General features: G+C 42.9%; 1 protein-coding gene across 22 annotated transcripts in view; it reads left to right on the top strand.

Moving 5' to 3' along the window:
• The window catches only part of SP100 (SP100 nuclear antigen), a 100809-nt gene that overhangs the window by 42933 nt on the left and 34229 nt on the right, over positions 1-23647 (top strand). For 20 of the 22 annotated variants that reach the window (XM_071216061.1, XM_071216062.1, XM_058299918.2 and 17 more), the window contains 10 exons: positions 567-729; positions 1802-1970; positions 3867-3950; positions 5162-5224; positions 7647-7796; positions 12655-12738; positions 13557-13610; positions 16719-16799; positions 20907-21023; positions 21918-21971. In XM_071216061.1, coding sequence (XP_071072162.1) covers positions 567-729; positions 1802-1970; positions 3867-3950; positions 5162-5224; positions 7647-7796; positions 12655-12738; positions 13557-13610; positions 16719-16799; positions 20907-21023; positions 21918-21971 — 1019 coding nt within the window. The remainder of the gene's footprint in view (positions 1-566; positions 730-1801; positions 1971-3866; positions 3951-5161; positions 5225-7646; positions 7797-12654; positions 12739-13556; positions 13611-16718; positions 16800-20906; positions 21024-21917; positions 21972-23647) is intronic. The other 2 variants (XM_058299914.2, XM_058299921.2) reach the window with 1 other exon arrangement.

Raw genomic sequence — 23647 nt, 5'->3', positions numbered from 1 at the left:
GCCCACTGCTTAAATCAATGTTGGTTCCTTGCAGTCTATTCATCATGTATAAAATTTTACAACCTCCACAATTATCATGGGATTTCTATGACTAGTTTCACATGGTGTATTCATTTTCTAAGGGCTGCCATAACAAAGTACCACAAACTGCTTAAAACAACAGAAATTTTTTGCCCACAATTCTGGAAGCTAGAAGTCTGAAATCGAGGCGTTACAGGGCTGCTCCTTCTGAAGTCTGTAGGGAAGAATCTGGCTTATGCTTCTCTCTAGCTTCTGGCAGTGGTCCTCGGTGTTCCACGCTTGCAGTACTTCACTCTCTGCCTCGGTCATCGCGTGGCCTTCTCCCCTGTGTCTGGTTGTGTGTCCAAATTTCCTCTTATAAGGAGCCCAGTCGTATTGGATTAGGGCCCATCCTAATCCAGTTTGGGCTCATTTTAATTTAATTCCTTCTGAAATGACCCTATTTCCAAATAAGTGACCTATTCACAGATCCGGGGCTTAGGACTTGAATTTGTCTTTTCATGGGAACACAATTCAACCCATAACATATGACATTTTTTTCCTAGGATGCTTGTAGAAGACCAGCACATAGACGAGCAGCTTCTCTATGAGGTTGTCTTCAATCACTTCAGAGAGTATAAGGTGGAGATTTCAAGTGCAATTAAAAAAACATTTCCCTTCCTGTATCTCCTCCGAGACCGTAAATTTATCACCGACAAAATGGTTGAAGTAAGTAAAGTTTATAATGCCATAACCTGATAAACTAGCCCCAAACTAAGTTATGCTTTGATAACCTGGATCCAATTTCAGGGAACAACTAGCTGGCTGAGGGGCCTCCCATCACTGGGGGGACCTTTTCAAGTATTTCTGTAAATATTCCTGTAAAGTTTAAAAAGTGAGGTGAAAAGCAAGCATCACCAGAAACATCCCTGCTTTTCTCTGAAGGAACTAGTGCCCTTGGTGCCCACTGGAGTTGGACTGAACTTGATACTAGAGATGAGCTGGACTGGAAGCAGGCATGCTCCATGGGTATATTGGTCTTTTGGTAATTCATACAGTATAACATAAGCTACAAATCAAAAACAAGGCAATTGGCAGAACATTTCATTTCAGTTAACAGGTTAAAATACCTGGATATGAGAACATTAAAACCCACAAGGAATTTTTATCTTGTTAGGAAAATTTGACTGTAGATGTTTGCTTTTCTTTCTCCAGTGGGTTTCAAATTTCCTTTTTTTTTTTTTTTGGTCATTGCTAGAACCTTTGAATTTGGGTATATCTCAGCAGTAGGCCCTCTTGGAGATACAAAGGACCGGATCTTCCCTTTGCCCTAAAAATATGCCTTTCCTGTGCCCAAGTTCACTGCAAGGAATGGCTGGTTGGTAACATAGTTGCCTGCAACCCTTGAAGGCCAAGTCAGTCCTCAGCGAAAGACAGTGGTTGTCCAGTCAACAGAATGGCCACTCATCACCTGCCAAGTCTAGCCCTAAAACATCTTGACTGGGCTCTTTAAGGGCTACACATCCTCTAACTTTGAACCCATTTTTATTTTTCAAAATTGCTCCTTCTTACGTTTGATGTAAATCAGAGAGAGGAAATCATAATCACAAATGAGTATTTTTCTTAAAAGGAAGAATTTGCTTCTTTCATTTAGCAGCCATACAAATAACAGACAAATTATAAACATGAGAAGATACCTACCTTGTCCTATTAGAATACCTAATTCCTAAAATTACTTTTAAAGATCCTTCTGTACCTTAGCAGTCTGTAGTTATGTTTTCTCCATTCAATATTTTTAAAGGATTCTGAAGAATCTTGTAGAAACCTGATCCCTGTCGAAAGAGTGGTGTACAATGTCCTTGACAAACTGGAGAAGACGTTTGACCTGACGCTCCTGGAAGTGCTGTTCAGCGACGTCATCATGAAGAATTACCCTGACTTACTGCACGTCTATAAAAACTTTGAAAAAGGTAATTAGGTTTAGCCCCTCCACCTTTCGGGGTCCAGGGCCATTTTCTTTCTTTTCCCCATCAACAAGTGCTTATTGCGCTCCGACCATTTGCCACGCTCTTTGCTGAGCAGCGGGGTTCTCAGAGGCAGCAGAACCCTCGTCAAGGGGCCGTCTTGAAGCGTAGGGGTAACTCGCCTGAAGTTTGTGAACTTGGCATTTCGACTCCCAAGATGTCCTGCGCGCACCGGCTTCTAAGACCTTCTAAGTAGTAAGATTCAGGCAGGCACACAGCAGTCCAGGGCGACGGCGCGGTCCACCGGCACCCGCTAAGCTCACCACCCCTGCCCCGGCGGACACTCGCGCTGTGGGCGCTGCGCCACCTCGCCTAAGGCTGCCCAGGCTCACGCACCTGCCGTCCCCGGAGGCAGCGGGTCAGCAGCCCGAAGCGGAAGCTGGGGTGTGGCCCGGGCTGCCCGCCCTCTCCTGCTGCCCCGCCCCAACTTTACCCCACGCGGGCAAGCCCCTCGGACGCCCCATTAAAAAGCCCGGCTGCGGGGCCTCCTCTACCTTTTCTGGGCTTCGGCTCCCGTTCGTTCTCATCTCTCCCACAGTCCTGTCTTGGAAATGTCGACAGAGCACCCACTCCCGTCCATCTTCCCGCTCTGAGTCGCCCCCCCCGCCCCCCAGGAGCTCCCCGCCCCCCAGGAGCTCCCCGCCCCGCGCCCCCCTGCTCGGCGCGCAGCCGCACCCACAGGCCCCAGAGGGCGTCCCCTCCTCCCGGTACTTCCCCGCAGACACCCAGCGCCGGCTCTTCTCGGTCTCTCTCCCGCGCAGCTGGCTGTCTCCGCGTCCCCCACGGTGACGGGTCTGGTAGGGTTTCCATTCCCTGGGAGGTAGACCCGGGCTTTAACGCCTCCTTTGCACAGCATTTCAGCCCGCTTCAGGGGTGCCCTCTCCCCTGAAGGCGCCCGTCGTCCGTGCGGGGGTCCAGCCGTCCTCGGGCCCCGGCAACCCCATCCCCAAGGGAATGCACGGGCTCTGAGCTCCGCCCCGCGTGAACCCAGCCCCTGGAGGGCACGCTCCCCCCAGCGCGGGCCGTGCCTGCGCGGAATTGGGGGGCGTGTTGCAGGGCGCCCCTAGTGGTCTTTTCGTGCGACACCCTCATAGCGATGCCCAAGAGTCACCTCATGATATTGATGGCGACGGTAAGAAAAAAAGAAAAAAGTGCGGGTCCCTGGGCAGGTGTCCTAGCCACCCCTCGTTGACACCCTCCCGGTCCCCGATCCAGGTGGGACGCGGGGGGGGGGGGGGGGGGGGGGGTGATGGCGGTGCGAGTGGGGAGGCGGTGGAGGTGTGGGACTGTCAACTTAGTTCCTTGGATCTGTCCCCTAGGGAAGCCTCTCTAGTTCTATCCCTTTCCTCTCTTAGTCTCTTCTGGAACCGTCCATCCTACCTTCCTCCCTGACTCAATTAAACCCAAATCCTGCTCTTTCTTTTCTGGCACCGTCTGGTAAAGCTGTTAGGGCTTTCTCTTTTATATGCACTGATTTCCCTATGCCCTTCTCCTGAGCAAAATCTTTCTCTTTATTCCTGAAAGTGTGAACGGTTCACAAAACACATTTCAGCCCTATTGTTGATTTTGATATGTGCTTTCTCTGCCATCTGATCGTTGGATTAGGTGGGTAAACACTGCTTACAATGTTTCCACTCCCTGGTCCTTAAATCTTTGGCAGCTTCTTTCCATGTGGGAACCAGAAGGGATCCCTGTTGGGGTCTCCTCTTGGCTGTCCCAGGGAATGACAGGAGAGTCCCACCGAGTGGATGCGAGGGCTAGAAGCCCTCGAGTGCGTGACAATGGCACTCGTCCCTGGCCTCTGTTGGAGAGCCCTGATTGCCGTCTTCTCCTTCTCTTCAGAGGTCCACTACAAACTTTATCTCCGACACAGTGATAAACAGAGGAAGGAGGAATGGCTCAGCAGCCAACCAAGCCTGGAACAAGGTAACTGTGATGGGATGGAAACCGTCTCACCTGGAGTAAGGGGAGGAGGAGACCAAAGGGATCAGGGACCCGAGTTCCTGAGTGGAGATTGTAAACCAGGGAGGAAAGGTCGGGGGACCACGGAGAAGGCAGAGAGGGGTGCTCTGGATGTGGAATCTCAGAGCAGTACATATAAAAGAGACTGCTGGCGCATTGTCCTGGTTGAAGGAACAGGCATCTGGTGTGTCAGTAAGGCAGATTTAAGGGGAAGAACTACCTGGGAGTAATTGGGACTTAGAAAGATCCCTTCAGAAGTCGTGAAGGGCCAAAGGCTCTGGTCCGTGAGCAGTATCAAGAGCCCGCTTTGCTCCGTCAGTGATGGCAGAGGAACAGGCGGTCATCTAGAGTGACAAAGAGAGGAAGTGGCAGAGCTGCCTGAGAGAGGATGAGGTGCTTTGAGAGAGAGGAAGGAGCAGGGAAGTGAGACCTGGAGAGGGGGCGTCGGAGGAGAAGGAGAACAGCCCTCTCCCTCGAGGCGCCCTTTTCCTAAGGCTTCCTGCAGCGCTTGTGTTTACTGCTCACAGCTGCCCTTCGAGGTCGGCGACACCTGCGGGCCTGTGTCTCTGCCAGAAGCCTAGAGAGCCTGTGTGTGTTCACCTGAGGCCCGTGCTCGATGAGGTCGGGGGGTTAGCCCAGGCGCTGAGAGCCCCCAGCCCTGTCCTGCCACCCAGGTCTTCAGCGGAAGAGACAGAGACACGAAGTGAAAACGGCTGATCTATGTAGAGAAAGACCCAGCAAAGAGAAACGCCGAGAGCCAGAGAGGGGGGTGGGGACCCCAACACTGAAGTGCTCACAGAAGGGCCCAGAAGGAGTGAACGGAAGTGTGTGGGGAGGGTGGTGTCAAGGGGGGTGGGGACCTGTGGGCAGGAAGGCAAGGCCATGGGGCGGGGGTGGCCTGTGGACAGAGGCCCTAACAAGGGTGTCAAGACAAGCCCCTCCAGGTCCAGGCTGCCCCGGAGGATGCAGGGGAGCTGACCCGGTCTGCCTGCTCCAGGCTGGAGTCTGCCTGCAGAGTGGGGTGGGGTCCGCCAGGTGCACATCTGGGTCTGTCGTAAGACCTTGAGGGCGTTTTTAACTCCTAGGTCATAAAGGGATTATAAAGAAGAATTAGGGGCAAATGGCAGAACAGGTATTTCAATGTCTGAGATAAACTTCTAATTTCCTTCCCCTAGGAACTGGTGAAGACTCTTATCCGAGCCTGTCCTGGTTGTACACAGATCCCTCGTTTGATCTTGGTCTGTTCCTATTGAGTCTTTGCTGTTCTTGTCCCATTCTGGAACGTCCTCTGGGGACTGCTGCTTTGTGTTACTGCTTGCCCAGAATTTTCAGTCTTTGTGTCTTTAGTTTTTCAAAGTTTAAGATTTAAACACAGGGTCTTTATCCATGGGGTTGCTAAGGACTGTTACTTCCTCCCGTACTCCTTAGACACACTGGCTCCTGGTGCTGGATGGCTCTGGGACTGGACTGTGCCCCACGTGCCTGGAGCTTCACCTTCTTCTGCCTCTGTCTTGCTTGAACTTGGCTGCCGCCTCGGCACTTGGACCTCGCGTCCAGCAGTGGTCAATGCAGTGGTGGTGGGTGGCGGTGGGAGTGATGAGCGCATCGCTTCTTTGGGGCACTGCAGGAGCCCTTTGGCACCTTTTTAACCAATAACCACTGTTCACAACTCTTGACCCTGCCTTAATCCATAAAACCACTAATAATACATTATTAAATTATTTTAAACATTTCCAATTTAAGACATTAATTCTAATGATTTTATTTTTTCAATCAGTTACAATAACCCCAAGAGTTCCTCACGTGCAGGGTCTCATTTAATCTTTTCAAAAAGCTCAAAATTCTTAGATGAGTTTGGTGATTTGTGTGCATTCACTCAACTAAGTTTAACTGCTGTAATATAGGGCGGGCTATCCCACAGCCCGGGATAATCGTGTTACATGGCAGATTAATTCTTTAAATAAGTTAGTTCCCATGAAACATTTGCAATCGTGCCTGGTGTCTCATTACTGCTACTTGCTCTTGGAGTTAAATTATGATTATTATTTGTATTGGCCTCCAGAGTCTAAGCATTTAACCATCACAGTAAACACGAGTTTTCTTCTCACACTGTGTCTGAGCCAGATGTTACTGTGGATATAATTATTCCCCAGAGCGGAGAAGCAGTGATAGAGCCAATACCGACCTCGGGCCAAGAAAGCAAATTGAGGGCCAGAGGCTCCCACCCTGAAAACTCACTTGTCTGTAATAAATTTTGTGTCTTTATTCCATGATTCTTTGGAAATGGGCAACACAGAAAAGTCTCAGGAAACTTCCAGCACAGTGAAAGACCCTCATTGTATAGTTTCCGATTGGGATGTGTTATTTAAGAAAGAGGTTTTAAATTAGTAATTCATTTTTACAAAAGGAAAAATAATCACCTTTGAAATGATTTTTAAACCATATTTATATTACTAACAAAAACTTTTATTCAAAAAATATTTAAAAATACAAAATGCATATTCTATATCTTAGCCATTCATCTACTGTTGCAGATAGTGGGAACAGAAAGGGGTGTGTGTGTTTGGAATTGTGATTAGTTGTGAGAGGAGAAGAAGAGGCACAGTTGGAGGGAGGTAAGTAAATTCTTTGCAACCTACAATGTGTCCAGGGTTAAGCCTACCTGGAGAAAGAAATCTTGGGACCACTCAGTGATGGGAAGCAGATGAGTATAAAGACAGAAAATTCTCCCTGTGACCCACATCGTGCACAGAGAGCATAAGCCACCAATGAGTGTGTATGTCCAAGAGTCAGAACCTGCATGGACGGCTGGCTGTGACATGTGCGGGCAGGGAAAGGGCAGATCTCATGCCCAGGACCCAAAGAGGAGCCTCCAGGGAGCTATGGATGGTGTCAGGGGAAAAAAATGCATCAGAACTCAAATTCTGTATTTAAACCTTTGGCTTCATTATTTAAATGATACTTTAAATAAATCATTTTATTTAGAAAAATTGTATTAAATGAAAACAGGCCAAACTTCATTGAAAAATCTGCAAATCCATTCATATGCTGTTGAGGTGAGTGGGAGCAGAGTGGGGCGAGTAGTTGGAGTTGTTACTGGGCAAAGGAGGTCCACTCTAGAGCCAAGGCGAGCACCTGCTGCCGGTGGGCTTGTTTGCTTGGGTTTCGTTCCTTCCCCTTCCCGTGCTCTGCTCTGCGCTGCCCTCCATCCATGGGACCTGGTCCCTCCAGGCTTGCTTCCCAGATTCCCTTGCCAGATGGCTTCTTACTGTGTCTCTGCAATGGGAGTCACTAGCAAGAGATTGGAGAGTGGCAGGAAGGGAGAATCCTGGGTGACATCACACCCTTGCCTCAGGCAGCAGTTCTGGTGGCACCTCCTCCGCAGCCCCACCTCATACCAGACTAGTCCTGGTTCCAGCTTCTACCTGTCCAGTGGCCCCGGGGTCCCTGGGCTCACCCTCACTCCTCTCCCACCCCCCACCCCTGCCGTTGACCATTCTTTGTGTTGTTGCCCTCTCCCATTTGCACCTCCCAATTCTTCCATCACCTGTGTAACCAATTCCCTCTGCTTGAAATGCTTTGAGTGGCTTGTATTTTCCTGTTGGATCCTGATTGATACATGTGGCAAATAAAATACTTAGGAATCAAAATGTGATTTAGGTACAACCTCACCTGAAAATGGAATTTCAGAATGTCTCTATGAAACAGACCAGAAGAATGCAGAGGGAAAAGTTTCAACCAGTGATGAAAGTGATGCCCTAGGAAGCCAAGAAGCAAACTATAATTATACCCAAGAATCTGAGCCCACTGGTAAGACTGATGAACTACTTGCATGAATGAGGAGGGACCTGGTCCTGGGTGGTGGCAAACAAACAGACTAATACACAGTGAAAGGAGACACGTGTCACCCAGAGATGGGGGTATGAATGGGAGAGGCGAGAGCTGGGGGAAGAAGGTGGAAAGGGAAAACTGAGAAAACAAGGGGAAAGCATTGCTGAGCATCCTTGGGGAAGAGAGACCGGAACAAAAGGTGAAAGGGCAAGTAGGGGCGGAGAGGGAGGCCTGTGGGGTCAGAAAAGCATGAACACCTTCACAAGGTGGAGGTAGCAATGTGTGGAGACGGCCCTCCAAGGAAAAAATGGGAAGGAGGGCCATGGCTCACAAAATGGCGGGAGAGGCAGAGCCAGGGCTGTTGGGTCTCAGCTGTTGTCCTCTGTCTTGAGTCCTGCCTACAAGGAGCTCTCCAAGAGAATAATGGAGATGCAGGTTAGAAGAGACACTAGCCCATTACCCTGTGATGATAAAAGGGATTCTTATTTACCTTACAATTTTCCAATTACATCTTTATTTTTGCATGAGAGAAAAAACATTCCTTTCTTATCACAGCTTGACCTCCTCCACTCTTGCCCTACCTGTCCCCAAAGCACAGTCATTGTGTGCAGCTGCCTACTGCTTTTCACTGGTGTGAGAAACAAAGAGAAAGAGAGCTGAGCTCTCTAATGAGGGGGTGTCCCAGGGTAGAGAAGATAAGGAGAGGATACGAGCACATGGTCTGGAGGATACCAAAAAACAAATTATATGAGTGAATTTAGATGAATTGACCTGGAATCCAAACACTGCTCTGTTGTGGCATTGGTGGAAAGAAATGACTTTCCGCTGACTTTTCAGAGATTATAATAGAAACATGGAAATAATACACAATGCTGCCCATCAGATTTGCAAGTAAGAAAGCCCAGGTGGAAAGTCTGTAGCATGTAACTTAGCAAGTGAAAAGACTCTAGTGTGTGGTACATTGGCAAAAGAGGAGAACTTTGATGATGTTGGGGTACTTGCATTGAGGAAACTGTAGAAGAAACATACAGAATTATTAAATTATTCTTAATCTAGTAATCAAGAAACAAAGACTAAGCTAAAGTGGGAAATGGGGCAGAGAATAAACAAACTGAAAAATCAGATCGGGGACCTCCCTGCCCAGTATGTTCAGGGATGCAATGAAAAGACAGAATGGCCCCCTGCCCTAGAGAAGTTCCATCCTCTGTGACCAGCTCCAAGGAGATCCACATCAAGAAAATCTCCATCGAAGGGAACAAAACATCGGGGCAGGGAAGTCAACATTTGTGAATATCCTCAAACAAGTCTGTGAGGATTGAGAAGTGGCTCCTGAACCTGTTGCCAGAAGATGCAGTGCTCGAAGTACTCAGATTTTGAGGACTCAGAAAAGTGATGGGGATGTTCTTTAGATGACGTATATTTTTGCATCTAATTTGTATGAATCCGACTGCATGAATGAAACAGAGTGGACCATTTATCAAGACTGGCTGAATAACCCATTCATCAAGACTGGATGAAAAACCTGTTTGGCCAAAGCCTTGAACTGGGTGAAATCATTTATCTTCAAGCCACTCCAGAGAAATGCTTGAATAGAATAAATCTATGAGGAAGAAATGCAGAGCAAGGCATTCTTCTTGGATATTTAGAGAAGCATCACTGTACGCACAAAAGCTGGCTACTGCGTAGAACACTGAAAACCAACCTTGATTATCTTCAAGAGGTGCCTATATTAACACTGAATGTTAATGAAGACTTTAAAAATAAACCTGAGAGTCTGGCCGAAAAGGTCAAAGAATTTTTGAGCACTTGGTGATCTCACTGAAGACCTCAGGCAGCCACGTTTCCAAAGACTTCAGCTTTGTGTATCTATGTAGTTCCATTTTCATACAAGTTTCTCTGGAATATCCAAGTGTTTAGCCATTTTTATTGCAAGAGAGAAAACTTTTTAGATGAATCTTATGCAAAAGTTTTGGGGTAGCTTTAATGTTACATAGCAAAGAGTAGTGTGTTCTGTATAAATTAGTGCAGCTATTAAAAGATGACAAGTGGAATTTAAGGACTTTCTAGAGTAAGGATTCTGATGTTTTATTATAAGTGTTTTTGATCATTTCTCTCTTTCCACCTTAAATTATGTCAAAGATAATACCAAATTTATCACTTCATTGATATTTATTAATGTGTCTGTGACACATTTATAGAGGAATAGGTTAGACTTTGTTCCCAGTTTGGTGGTGACATAATGTATCTTATAAGACACACAATCTTTACTCTACCTTTGTTTCTCCATCTGTGGTATGGGTGAGATTTCTTTCATCCTTTTGCTTGGGATTTTGGCCAATTAAATGTTTCTGTATTAAAAAGATAGGTGAGGGAGCTGAGGTGCCCACATGGCAAGCCAAGTGCCCATGTGAGTGCCTATGTGGCGAGCCGAGTGCCTGCGCAGTGAGCTGAGTGCCTGCGCAAGTGCCCGTGTGGTGAGCCGAGTGCCCGCGTGGTGAGCCAAGTGCCCGCGTGAGTGCCCACGTGTTGAGCCAGTGCCCGCGTGTGAGCCAGTGCCTGCATAGAGAGCCGAGTGCCCACATGGTGAGCCAGTGTCCGTGCAAGTGAGTCACACAGCAAGATGATGACACAACAAAAGAGAGACCAAGGGGAGAGTCAAGGTGAAGCACAGCAGAAACGAGGAACTGAGGTGGCGCAATTGACAGGGAACCTCTCTCCACATTAGAGGTCCCCAGGATCAAATCCCAGTGGATCCCAGAGAAGAAAAAATGAGAAAAGAAGACAAAAGAGAAATAGATACAGAAGACCACACAGTGAATGGACACAGACAACAAAAACAGCAGGGCGGGGGGCGGGGAGGGAAAGGGGAAAATAAATAAATCTTTATAAAAAAGAAAAAAGATAGCTGAGGGAGCCCATGTGGCTCAAGCAGTTGAGTGCCTGCTTCCCACGTAGGAGGTTCTGATTTGGGTCCTGATGTTTCCTAAAAATAACAACAATGAAAAGACAAATGACGAGCAGATGAAAAACAGCTCAGGGGAGCCAATGTGGCTTGGTGATTGAGTGACGGCTTCCCACATATGAGGTCCCAGGTTTAATCCCCAGCCTTCCAGTACTTAAAAAAAAAAGAAGATAGCCAAAAGTTCTTACATGAGTACAAAGATTCAATTAAATATTAATTTGACCAATTAAAGGTTTCTGTATTAATAAGATAACTGAAAGTTCTTACATTAGTACAAAGATTCAATTTACTTTGAGCTTAAAATAGCTACTGGCTTTCTCCCTTCTCAGACTATTGCTTTAGAATGCAAAATGATTACAGTTAAAAGATTTGTTTGAACTGTGATTGTCCTCCAGTCACTTAGGGTGGTATAGTTTTACCTAATTCTCTTCCCATTTTTATAGATAATGTTAGTGGGACATAATGAGAGATAAGATTTTCTATTTTCTCTGTTGTCCCTGCACTGGGAAGGAGTACTCTTTATCTCTATATTTTGCAGATTTTCTTCTTAACATTTGTTTAGTCCCATTCCTTATTTCCTGCTTCATGCTCCCTTCCCCACTGTCCAGATTCATTAGGCAGCCTATTTTAAAGATTAAACAAAAATCACACTTTTCTATTTTAAGATTTTTTTCTATTGTCATTAGTCTTCACATTTTCTTGCTTCTCTTGGGGATTTTGCCTTAAGTTTTCTTTCCCGATTTAAGAGAAATGATTGATAAAAATTATCTTGTCTTCTATATTATATCTCCTGAAATAAATATCATTTTTTTGTTGTTGAGGTAGAACATACATATTATCAGCAAAGAAGACCAGGTAGAAAGATTCCATTATTAAGGCACACAATTAATTATGTATAGCTAGTTATGTGAATAATTATCATTTTAAAAATCTGCATGGATTCACCTTAGGTCTATTTTAATTCTAGAGATTGTTTTTAAAAAAATCAGATTGGGGACAGCAAGACCAGGATGAGAGTGATCCACAAACCTGAGAGTGAGCACCTCCTGAAATTTTGTGCTCTAGGCACCTCCTTTCCCTCACCCACAGTCCGTGCTCTGGGGAAAATTAATGAAAACTGTAGAGCAGAACAGTGAGAATAGAGAAAGATGCAGAGGAAAAGAAATACCAAGAAATAGGGGTGAGGGACAAAAATAAACATGGAGAGGGAGTTCAAGGATAATAAAAATTGGTAGAGAGTGGAGCATGTGAAAACAGAGGGAACAAATCCCAACATTGTATGATTTGAGGGAAGAGTCCTTGGAAAGAATACATATATGTATTACTAGAATAAAAAGTTAATAATGATTAAAATTATTAAAAATTACAAGTACGTAGGTTTTCGCCTTGTAGAAAAAAAATGGGATCCCCACATTGGAAGACGATTTTTAAAAGAGAAGATTATTGCTCAGCCTTGTAGATAATTCAGAGGTACCAGGTCAGTGGGACTTGAGGGCTTGTCAGTCTCTCCAGGCTGATGGAGGCTCTGCCATCTTGAACACAAGGTGTGCTAGCTCTTTCTGCATGAGAAACAGCGCTAGAGATAAAGAAACGTGAAATGGCAAATAGGGAGGGCAAGAAGTAAAACAGAGAGTGTAGAAGAGCAAGGGTCAAACAAAGCAAAGCCTCCCATTGGGCTGAATTGGCCCCAACTCTGGGAGTAGGTCATGGCGCATCCCTAATCTATGAGGCAGATGACTTGGAAAGTAGAACAGGTGGCCTGGGTGCAGGCTAGGATTTATATGGGTTTTTTAAAGTCTTTCCAAGTTGTTTTTATCAAGGAATTAGTTCTTTGGTTCCACAGAGATCCCTACATGGTCTTCTTCCTTTATGCAGGAACCAGCAACCTTGACTTTTTAGAGTCAAATGAGGGAGAAGCAGCCCTGGAAGCCACCTGCTCACAACCCCAGATTGCACCAGGTAAAAACACTAGGACTGCAAGCCCTGAGCTGCAAGATATTCACAGTCTAAATTCAGAGTTCTCTTTACCTGATGAGTTTTATTCTGAGCATTCTCCATGTGCCTTGATTCTGGAACTTCTAGGATACCACTGTCTTCATTCAACTTCTCTGGCCCTACCGGAAAATAGATGGAGGCAAGAAGGCATTATAAACTGTTGTTTAATTGGATGGGCCCACTCAGTTGATATATTGAAAATGTAGTAAAAATATGCTAGTAAAATGGCAGTGTCTTTTTTACTATCTTATCTATTAATGCTAAAGAACTGAAATAATGTATTATTCTCCATATCGCTTATATGCGATATTCTGTCGCATATAAGCACAGGATTTCTTTGTTGATTGATAATATTGTCATTAGTCACAAACTTAGTGGAAAAAATGACTTCAGATCCACTACTCTCAAACCCCTTTTATAGTTAAAACGTTACGTAATATTATGATTTTTTTTCACGTGCTTTTGTAGATTAAGTTTCATTTAATCTTCGCAAAAACATTAACAGATAGGCTGTGTAACTCGGTCATCCATGATTTATAGATGAAGAAACTGAAGCTAGTAAAGTGTAAGAGTCATTTACAAATTCACAGAGAGTAAAAGGAAGAGACAGGTGGGATCCCAGTTTTATGACCCTGGACCAACAAAAATGGATCAGTAGATGGGAAGAAAGAAGTGGTTATCCAAACCCCTTTGTGATCTCAAGCCTATCTTCAGTGTCAGTTGATATACAATTTGTAAGTCTTCTGTATACAAACAATTGTTTTCTCCCCTTTACTTCACAGGACCCATTGATTTGAGAAAAACACCTGCATCCAGAAAAAGCTCTTGCAGAAGAGGTAATAGAAAATAAGAACTCTTAATATTACAAATGAACAGTTTATTCTGCAAAAGAGTCATTCAAATTCTTTGCTATATCCTTCCAAGTAAAATACAAATGCGATTTAATTTTACATGGTTCAGAGTTTAACTCTTCTATTGGTAAGGTATACTAACTTCTGTAACATATAAACCCAAAGAAGTAAAAGACCCAAACACAAAACAAGTTTATTTTTTCCTCGAGTAAGCATTCTAAGGAATTCCAGATTGGGGGAAGGATGGAGCTCTGTTTCAAGTAGTTATTCAGGAAGCAGCTAAGAGGAGAATCTGCAGTCTTCAAGACCAGACTTCCAAGGATATCCTGGGCGAAATGCAAGGGCATCAGTAGAGAGATAGCCCTGAAAATCTATAAAGAGACAAGTAGAAAAAGAACGAGAATGAGGTGTAGGAGGACTGAGGGCCAAGACAAAACAAAGATGCTCACTATAGGTGCATTTTATCAGCCTCACATGCAGCAAAGGGAGGGGTAAAGCAGCCATCTAAGGCCAAGTGAATTCAGAAGGCAGGTCGTGCAGCCTTGAGGGCAGGGACGACTTGCCCTGGCATTTCAGGGCTTCCCAAGATTTTCCTCTGTCATGCTCTGAGACCTCCAAGGAATATTTGCACCTTCCTGCGGTGATGGGACATGGCGGCCCTGCAGAATCCAGCGAGGAGGAGGCTCCCAGGGAAGCCTGGCACTCTGCACAGAGTTGGGGGCCTGCTGAGCAGGGTGAGGTCTGCTACCAAGTTTGATTTCAGAGCTCTTGTTTCCTGATGAGCTTTCCTCTCGGTGCAGACTCCCAGTGAGCACTGGGAGCCCACCTTCTGCATTCGACTCATCATATTATAAATGGAAGCTTAACAAGATGACTGTAGTTGAATGGGAGTCTTTTTTCCCATTCTGTCTGTCATACCTATTCATCCAAAAGTATTGAATTTGTATAGTGATATCCACCCTTGCCCATTCCCCACTTTGTGGAGTGTAGAGAGTGGGGTAACCAGCTATTGCTCGATATTGTCACAAACTTGTTCAAAACCCAAAAGGCCCTGGTCATTCTCTCTACTTATTGACTGAAAGAAAGGCTTTGTGTTAGTAGGGTCAAATTCAATGTATTGCTTTTGACAGATGACCCTCAACCTGACATTGACCTATATAGTGATATTTGAAAATATCTCTGCAAATAAAATATCATTTTCTCTTTACAACAACCTTAAAATTTAGGCAAGGTGTATTAGTCTGCCAAAAGGGGTACTGATGCAAAGTACCAGAAATCTGTTGGCTTTTATAAAGGATGTTTATTTGGGGTAAAAGCTTACAGTTACAAGGCCCTAAGGAGTCCACCTCAAAGTTCCTTCCTCACCAAACCGTTGCCACGTGTTGAAACAAGATGGCCAGCCATGTCTCTTAAGGCTCCGTGGTGCCAGCTCCTTCTGATCACAGCTGTAGGCTAGAAGGCTCCTTTCTTTCTGGGCTCAGCTGCTCTGGTCTCTTCACAAGGTCAGCTCTAGACTAGCAGGCTCACCTCTCTTCCTGGGACCTCTGCCATGTCCGTGGAGCAGTCTCTCTTCTTCTGTGTTCTTCTCCATGTATCTACTTCCCTGTTCTTGATTGAGCATCCATTTATATAGCGACAAAGAGGGGAGGGACTCAGAGTTGCCCTAAAGCCTTAATCTTGATTTAATAAAGTAAAAGTGAAACCTCTGAGTTTAATACAATCAAAGGAGTATCACACCCAGAGGAACAGGCCAGTTTACAAACATAATCCATATCTCTTTTAGGAATTCATAATAATATCAAACTGCCACACAAGGCAACTGTCGTTCCCCCCATTTCACAGAGGAAGAAACTCCAGCACATCAATACTTCAGGATCTTTTCCATGTCACATGTAGAGGGATACAGGCAGTGGTGAGACAACCTGATTCCTAGCAAAGATCTGTAATCCTTGGTTTGAAAACTTTGAGACCAGATGTACTTCAGAATTCAACAGTGTTTTTTTATTTAGAAAGATAATATGGTTTATATCCTGTATACTACAGAATGCCTCAGCAGAGTCTGAAGCAGAATCCTATTTTCAAATATACTATTTTAATTCATGTTTCTGCAGCAAATTCTGTGATTATTCACACCAAGTGTGATTAATAAAGATTTTACATCGACTCTTGACACCTCAAGTCCAGATTCGCTGACAAATTAGATAACTGCAAAGCTATGAAAAATATTGTTTTTCAAAAGCTCTTTAATTTTGCAATTGGGGGTCTCCATTTCCTTCAGGTGGGAAGAGACAGAAACGATCGTTGAACCATCTTTATAATCTCATTTCAGTCTGCAGTGAGAGTCGTCATAATATTTATAACTTTTCATTGTAAATTACTCGTTTTGTTTTCCTTTCTAGATCCTGAAGATATTGGAGACAGAACTATTTTGAGGAAATACAATAGGAAAAGATGAATGAACAATTAAAAACCTTTGTTGTAATGAAAAAATGCCCTTTCTTTTTACTACAAAAGCTTCATTCACAACTTTTGTTATATCTTTTAAAAATAAACTGATGCAATTTTAGATGATTCACATTATTCATTTTGATTTAGGTGGGTTTGGCTGAGTGGGTGTAATACACAGGCCTTCAAATGTTTAAGGGCACCAACACTGTACACATTTATTCTTCACTCACATAAACAAGATAAGTAGTTCCCAGGGCAGAGGGCTTGCTCTGCTCCCCGTGGTCACTTGGGACATTTCCAACATGTTGCTTCCACGATCCCCTGGATGAGAAAAAGAGGCAGAAGCAGAAGTGTGTGCAGATGAGCGCCAAGGGTGGGAAGTGTAAGAAAGTGGATTGTGACAAGGAGCCCCACCGTGGTCAAGTTGCCCATTGGGCATGAAAGTCCCCAGTCTCAGCCTTAGGAATGCTGCCTGCGTTAAGTCAACCAGGTCAAGCGCTGTCTTAACTAGTCTAGTGGTGGAAATCTTCCTATCCCTCCTACTTGAGCTTCCCTTTTCCAATTTTTCTTTTAAAGGATTTCTTGTTGGATTGATTCCTAGGACACAGACCGAGACTGTTAAAATAATTTTATTTCTTTATCTAGGGATCGCCCTTTATGATGATTCAGAATTGAGTAATGGAGAAGAGCCCCAGGAAGCCTTTAACTCACCACCTCATCAGTCAGGTAAAGCTGATTAGAATGTCAAGCCTTGGCCTTCATGATGTCATGGAAACATGACTGTTTCCAGATGCATTTTATTCTGACCACCTTAACTGCCCTGGATCCAGTTAATCTGGGAAAGTCCTTTTAGCATTTACCTTCCTTTGTCCTTTTAGAAAACAGAAGAAAGAGGAAAATTATTATAAACTCATATTTAATAGGATGAGTCATATTGATTAAATGTATGTAATTATATATTGCTATTGTAGAAGAAATAAATAACAAAATGATGCTATCTTTTTTTACATTTATTTATTTCTCTCCCTCCCGCCCCAACCCCGGTTGTCTGTTCTCTGTGTCTATTTGCTGCATCTTCTTTGTCCGCTTCTATTGTCAGCAGCACAGGAATCTGTGTTTCTTTTTTTGTTGCATCATCTTGTGTGTCAGCTCTCCGTGTGTGCGGCGCCATTCCTGGGCAGTCTGCACTTTCTTTCGCGCTGGGTGGCTCTCCTTATGGGACACACTCCTTACACGTGGGGCTCCCCTATGCAGGGGACACCCCTGTGTGGAACGGCACTCCTTGCGTGCATCAGCGCTGTGCATGGGCCAGCTCCACACGGGTCAAGGAGACCCCGGGTTTGAACCGCGGAACTCCCATGTGGTAGACGGACGCCCTAACCACTGGGCCAAGTCCGCCGCTGATGCTATCTTTTTAAATACCTACTGTCATGCCCTTTATACAAAGGTCTTAGATTTCTGTAGTGATGTATTGGTTGATATTAATGCCATTTGGTCACAAAATTATAAAAGCCTCCAAAGACAACTGGTCTTGCTGTGTAATCACAGACAGAAATAAATCTTCAGACCAACTAGTTTCAAACTGTAAAATAGTTTTTGACAGTTGTCTTTCACCATATAACTGGATTATATTATGCTATTTCAAGGTATAAAGGTAAAAAAACTAAAGGAGCAATAGGGACTAGCAACCCAGATGTCTTATTGTGAGTGACTATTGCGTGTAACAGGCAGGAAATAAGAGCTGTGTCACATGGTGAAAGTTCAAAGAGGAAGTACAAGAACCAGCATATTCACAGTTAAATGCATCAGTGCCTGATGCAAATATATGTAGAGGAAAATGAAAATCACAAAACTACAAAGGAAGTAGGAACGCACCCAGCTATATGGTATGCAAGCTACCTAGACTGATAGAGTCCAAAATGGTGAACAGATAAATGAAAGGAAACAGAGATTAAGAGTCTCATGACAAGATGACATGACAAGAGATAGAAATGTATAGAGACAGGGAAATAAGCAGAAAAATGAGAAATAAGGAGAATGAGGTATGACCAGATAGAAAGAGACAGAGCACATTTCTGTTGTATCTGAAGTGTAACCCGTAGAGTGGATATACTTTTTATCAAGGATCAGTTTACCTGAGTTCTGAACATAATAGCATGACTGCACTGAAGTGTATTCCCTCATCACCATCTATAGCCTGCCATTTCTTTATTTCTCTTCAATGTCCTATGAATCCAAAGCTCTCTAGATGAATAGAGGAGAGTCAGAAGAGAAGCCCAGCCTATTAGCATATGATAGAGAAGCCAATTATGATATAATATTAATGATCAATTTTCTTTGCTTTCTTGTCTGCACCCAGAAAATGCTCTTCCTTCTTTTCCTTACTTCTCTCCAAAACATATCACACAACCATGAGTTGATGTGCTCAAAAATGCACACATACATACACCCACAGACTAGTGCACAGCCACCAAATACTTTCAAAAGGTTTGAGGGAGTGAAAAGAGAAAGGAGAGCTGGCCTCCTAAGTGGAGGGAGGTGATACTGAGTGGATAGTGTAAGGAAAATAAATGGAAAGGTAAGCTGAGATCACCAAAGGAGAGGTTAGCTGAGTAAGTGGTAAGTTTTCCTAGGAAGACATGAAATCCAAAGATCACTAAGTTGAGGAATTTGGTGGGGGAAGAGGGATAATTTTCAGGGCACTTCTTTGAAGCTGTATCAGAACACATAAATAAGGTCCAGGACTTATTGACGGGCTTGCAATGTAGAAATCTCATGGGGATCTGGCAAAGAGAATACAGCTGGCTATGTGCTCAGTGTCAAAATAGCACGTGTTTGGTGATGATCAGAGTAGTAATTTGTGAGATGAGAGTGAATCTAGATGAGGAAAATATAGATTAAGAAAGTATGAAAATAGCCAAAAGATCAAGATAAGATGGTGAAAAACATAACAGAAAGGGAAGTGACAGGAGAAAAAGGATTACCCCAATAATAAAACAAAATGCAGAGATATGAGCAAAGGAAATAGATGGATGAGATACATGCAGGGGATAATAAGTAGAAAGAAGTAAATGATTGGAGGTGAGCACAAAGAGAAGTATGTACAGAAAGTTAAAAGATGAGAGAAAATGGATAGAGAAATGGGGCAGTGTAAAAGGGAGAGAGGCAAAAAATGGGGACATTGTGGGATCTGAAGTGATCATTGGACTGGCGTACCTTTGGTACAAGTGGATTGCAGTGGCAGTAAATCTTCAGATTTCGGTGTCCCAAGGTTTAAAATCTCAGAGTCCTGTAACTCAAGCAGAATGCAAAAGGCCATTCCCCAGGCATCTCACCTACTCGTAAGACTTCTATCACCATTCACAAAGTAATGATTCCTAAACACACATCTCCAGCCCAGTCCTGTCTTCTAAACACGTTCATCCAAGTGGCAGGAGACTTCTATCCAAGGTCCTGATGGACATTGCCATTTGGATATCTAAGACAGTCAAACTTCAAACTCAACACTTCCAAAACTGAGCACATCATCTTCTTCATTAAAAGCAGCATCTGCTTCTCCAGGGTTCTCTGTCTCTGAAAACATGTGATTAATTGTCCCATTTTCTCAAGTTGAATGTCTAGAAGTCATCCATGACAACACCCTCCCCTTAGCCATATGTGCCCCATTTGTCACCCATGTCTGTCAAATCTGCCTTTGACTATCTCCCATCTGTCTATGTCTCTCCATCCCCAATAATGTCATTCTCACCCAGATCTATAACACTGCTGTCTTGAACCAGTGCAACAGCGTCCTGTTTGGTCTCCTCCCAATGCTGTTCACATAAAATATATTCTCTGGGATTTGACTAAATGGATCTTTCAAAGATGCAAATATATTTGTGCTTATTTCTTACATCAAAGCCAATAACCTTTCATTTCCCTTAGCCAATTGTCTGTCACGTGGCCTCCAAAGCCACCTGCCTCGGGGCTTCTGCCTCTTTCTCCAGCCTCATAGTTGACCCTCCATGTCACTCCATGTTCAGACTTACTTATTTAGGTTACTGGCATTTGCTGAATCTATAACCTTGCACATGATTTGCTCTCCATTAGGGGCATCATCTTGATATTAATAACTCCTGATTCCATGCTACCTCCTGTGGAAGAGTGTCCCTCATGCCAAATAGGCTAGTTCTCTCTGCCTTATGCCCCCAGAATAACCTGTATTATGTGTCTCAATACTCTTCACGGTTTGATACATTCACTCATTTATGTGTCAGTTCCCGGTTGCCCATAAGATTGACAAGCACCAGCACTTCAGCTGTCTTGTGTCCTGAGCTATCATTAGCACCCGTTCCAGAAGCTGCCTTGAGGAGCTTGACAAATATGTGTTGAGTGAGTGAATAAAACTGTTCACCTCCAACATTTCAATTTGGAAAAGTGTTCTGACAAAAGTTAGTTTATTATGGCATTTGTATGGAACATTTTATTAAAATTATGTAAAGAATCATATGTGTATATGTATGACTCTCTCCATATGTAACAAATAATACTTTTGGAAGAGAGTAATATCACATGAAGGTAAATACAAAATACAGGGAAAAAATCGTCATTGAGTAGATGGGAGAAAGAGATCAAGAAAAACTGGAAAAAAAAGAGATTTGGGGAAAAGAGAAAAAAGACAATGATTGAAAATAAGGGATAGACATTGTGAGGGGGAACATAAAAGAAAGAGGTTTCAGAGGTAGAGCTGTCTTTTGAGGTGGGAGTGGGGAGGAAGCAGTCACTAATGTTGGCAGAAAAGAAACTCATTGAAGGGAGGGCACAAATGAAAATTCTTTACTAATCACATTTTAGGAACAGAGCTACTGGGACCTGGAGTTGAGAAGTGTCCCTGTATCATGTGTGCCCCAGAATATGTGTCAGGAGCCCAGGAAGCAGAAGGTGGAAGCTGTCAAGCATTTGACAAGATGGGTAAGGCTGCCCAAGGGACCTGGGGTTGGGATGGCTTGCAGGTACCACAGGCCCACAGAAGGGCATGGGAGGTGATCAGGGTTCAAAGAGGGTATTAGGAAGTGGGCCAGGCTTGGAAGGTGAGGCCCAGGTTCCAGACTGTAGGATATTAGAAGTCTGAAATCAAAGTTCCCATTTCCTAATGCCCTTGACTCTGGGCAAGGTATTGTGATGAGGAATGGGTCCGGTCCATCCCAGAGCCCTGTTCTCTGCATTTGCTTGACCTGACCCTTTTGGGAACTGCAGTGAGGCAAGAGATTGTTATGGAGTTGTGTTTAAGAGGACAAGCCCAGGTGATTACATATGGATATCATGGTAGAAATGACAATATCTTATTTACTACATTAGCATATTAATACTAAAGTGCTGCCTTTTCATGGTGACTTTCACCCTTGTCCATGAAACAAAGAAACCCAGTGTTCTTTTGATGGTAGATAACAGTGTCACTTTGTCACAATCCTGGGAAAACCTCAAAAGACAAATGGCCCCACTGCCTGTCGGAAAAAAATACTTCAGATTCACTGGTCTTAAATACAGCACACAGCTTTAGGGATGCCCTCCACCATGTTATTGACTCACAGAAGAATTTTCTATGGGCTCTTACAAGTAAGTCCTATTTAATCTTCACACAGAGAATTCAAAGCCTGAACAAGATAACTGTCACTATCTCTGGGTCACAAATGAGGAATCTTTGTTTATCAATTCCGTACCTGTCCAGTTCCTTTAGAGAGAAGAAAGAGAAATAATTTTCAAAGTATCATTATACATGCAAGCTTTGCTCAGTGTGAAGACTTAAAGATGTGTGACTTTTATTTATAAATTGCAGTTGTCTCACTACCACCTGTTATTTTCTAGATACAATGGATATCGGAAACAATTTTGCTTTGGGAAAACGTCGTAAGAAAAGAAGTAAGCATAAATAAGAATTCACTTGATTTTGATGTTGCAAACAAATTATTTTTAAAGCTTAGTTTTTATCAATATTTTCTATATACTGCATAAGACAAAAAGTGAATACCTTTTAAAGTAAGATTTTTTTAAAAAATTCTCATATCTTAACGTTGCTTTTATTCTGATTTTTAAATATCTGTTTCATGTAAACATTTATGCATGTCAGAATTTTTAGCAGATGTTAGCACATTTAGAAATGTACTTTTATATAACTAAACAAGGTAATTCTATACATACTTTTCCTCTTTTTTGTGCTTTTTAAATTAATATATCATACCTATCCAAAAACATTTAATGTTTTTTAATTGAACTATGAAAAGTCCTATTTTGGTGGTGTTTTAACATGCATTGTTCTTAAGTGGTTGAGCACTTTCCATTTGTCATTGGTCAATTCTTCATCGAATTCTTTGTCATAGAATGCTTTGCCAGTGTTTTCTGTTGTGGTGTTGTCTTTTTCCTTCCTATGTTGAAGAAGTATAGGAATGTTTATAAAATGCATATTAAGTCTTAGTCATGGATGTTGCTAAGATTTTGTTCCATTAGTTGTTTTTCCTTTAGGTTTGTTAATGGACTCTTATGCTAGAGAAATTTCAAGTTTTTAGGTAGTCAAATCTGTCTACCTTTTTCTCTATGATTCCTGGGTTTCATATCATATTTACAAGGGCATTTCTACCTCAAGATTTAAAAAATATTGCCGTATATTTGATTCTAGAATGATGTACCTGATCATTTTCACTGTTTACATCTATAACTCACATGGGTTTTAACTCTTTGTGAATATATGAAGTAGGAATTGAAAAAACATTCCTTTCACCATTGCCTTGGAATTTGAATCGTCACTTTGACCACACAGTGCCTTTATCTGTGTGTGTGTGTATTTACTATAGCATCAGAAGTGACTATAGGAGAGAAAGGAATGTTCAGAGGTAGAGCTATCCTAATGACTCACTGGAGTGAACTTTAGAATCAACTCTAGAATAGTCCCTAAACCCATCTCCAAGTCCATTGGGATTCTGGTTAGCAATGTATTGAATTTTCAGATTAATCTGGGGAGAACAGAGACTTTTACCCATTTAACCATATCATTTAAAGTTCTTCCATTAAGTTTTAGAATTTTCTTTTTATGTCTCGTACTTTTTTTAAGTTTAAGGTTTTAAAAAAATTTCTTATGCTTTTGTTATTAACTTACACTTATATCTTGGATAAATTTGTTTGTTACTATCAATGATATCTTTTTATTCCCTTATGTAACAGCTGGAGTTTACTTAAATTAGACCACACTCTCAAATTCTTAATTTAAGTAGGAAATCTAAAGCCGTTTTATTACCTACTTGCATGCGCCAAGTATCCTCTTTTTATTTAATATAGAATCTTACAAGCATATATACAGTTAGGGATCCAGATGTCTTTAAGAATATTATGGCCAGGCCCAAAAATTATCAAATAAGATAATCAATCAGAATTACAAGTTTCTTTGGAAATGGATTTCCTGAGAAGTGGCAATAATTCTTAATTTGGGGATTATTATAAGACCCCGACATTCAAATAACTCATCTGAGGATAAATTTGTGTTACCAGAGAACATAATAGATTGGTAAAGGTTATGAATAGCTATATAACTCTCCATACTTTAC

Source organism: Dasypus novemcinctus, chromosome 7 (genome assembly GCF_030445035.2).
Source record: "Dasypus novemcinctus isolate mDasNov1 chromosome 7, mDasNov1.1.hap2, whole genome shotgun sequence".
NCBI lineage: Eukaryota > Metazoa > Chordata > Mammalia > Cingulata > Dasypodidae > Dasypus > Dasypus novemcinctus.
Note: the sequence above shows the minus strand (reverse complement) of the source record. Positions and strands in the feature narration are given on the sequence as shown.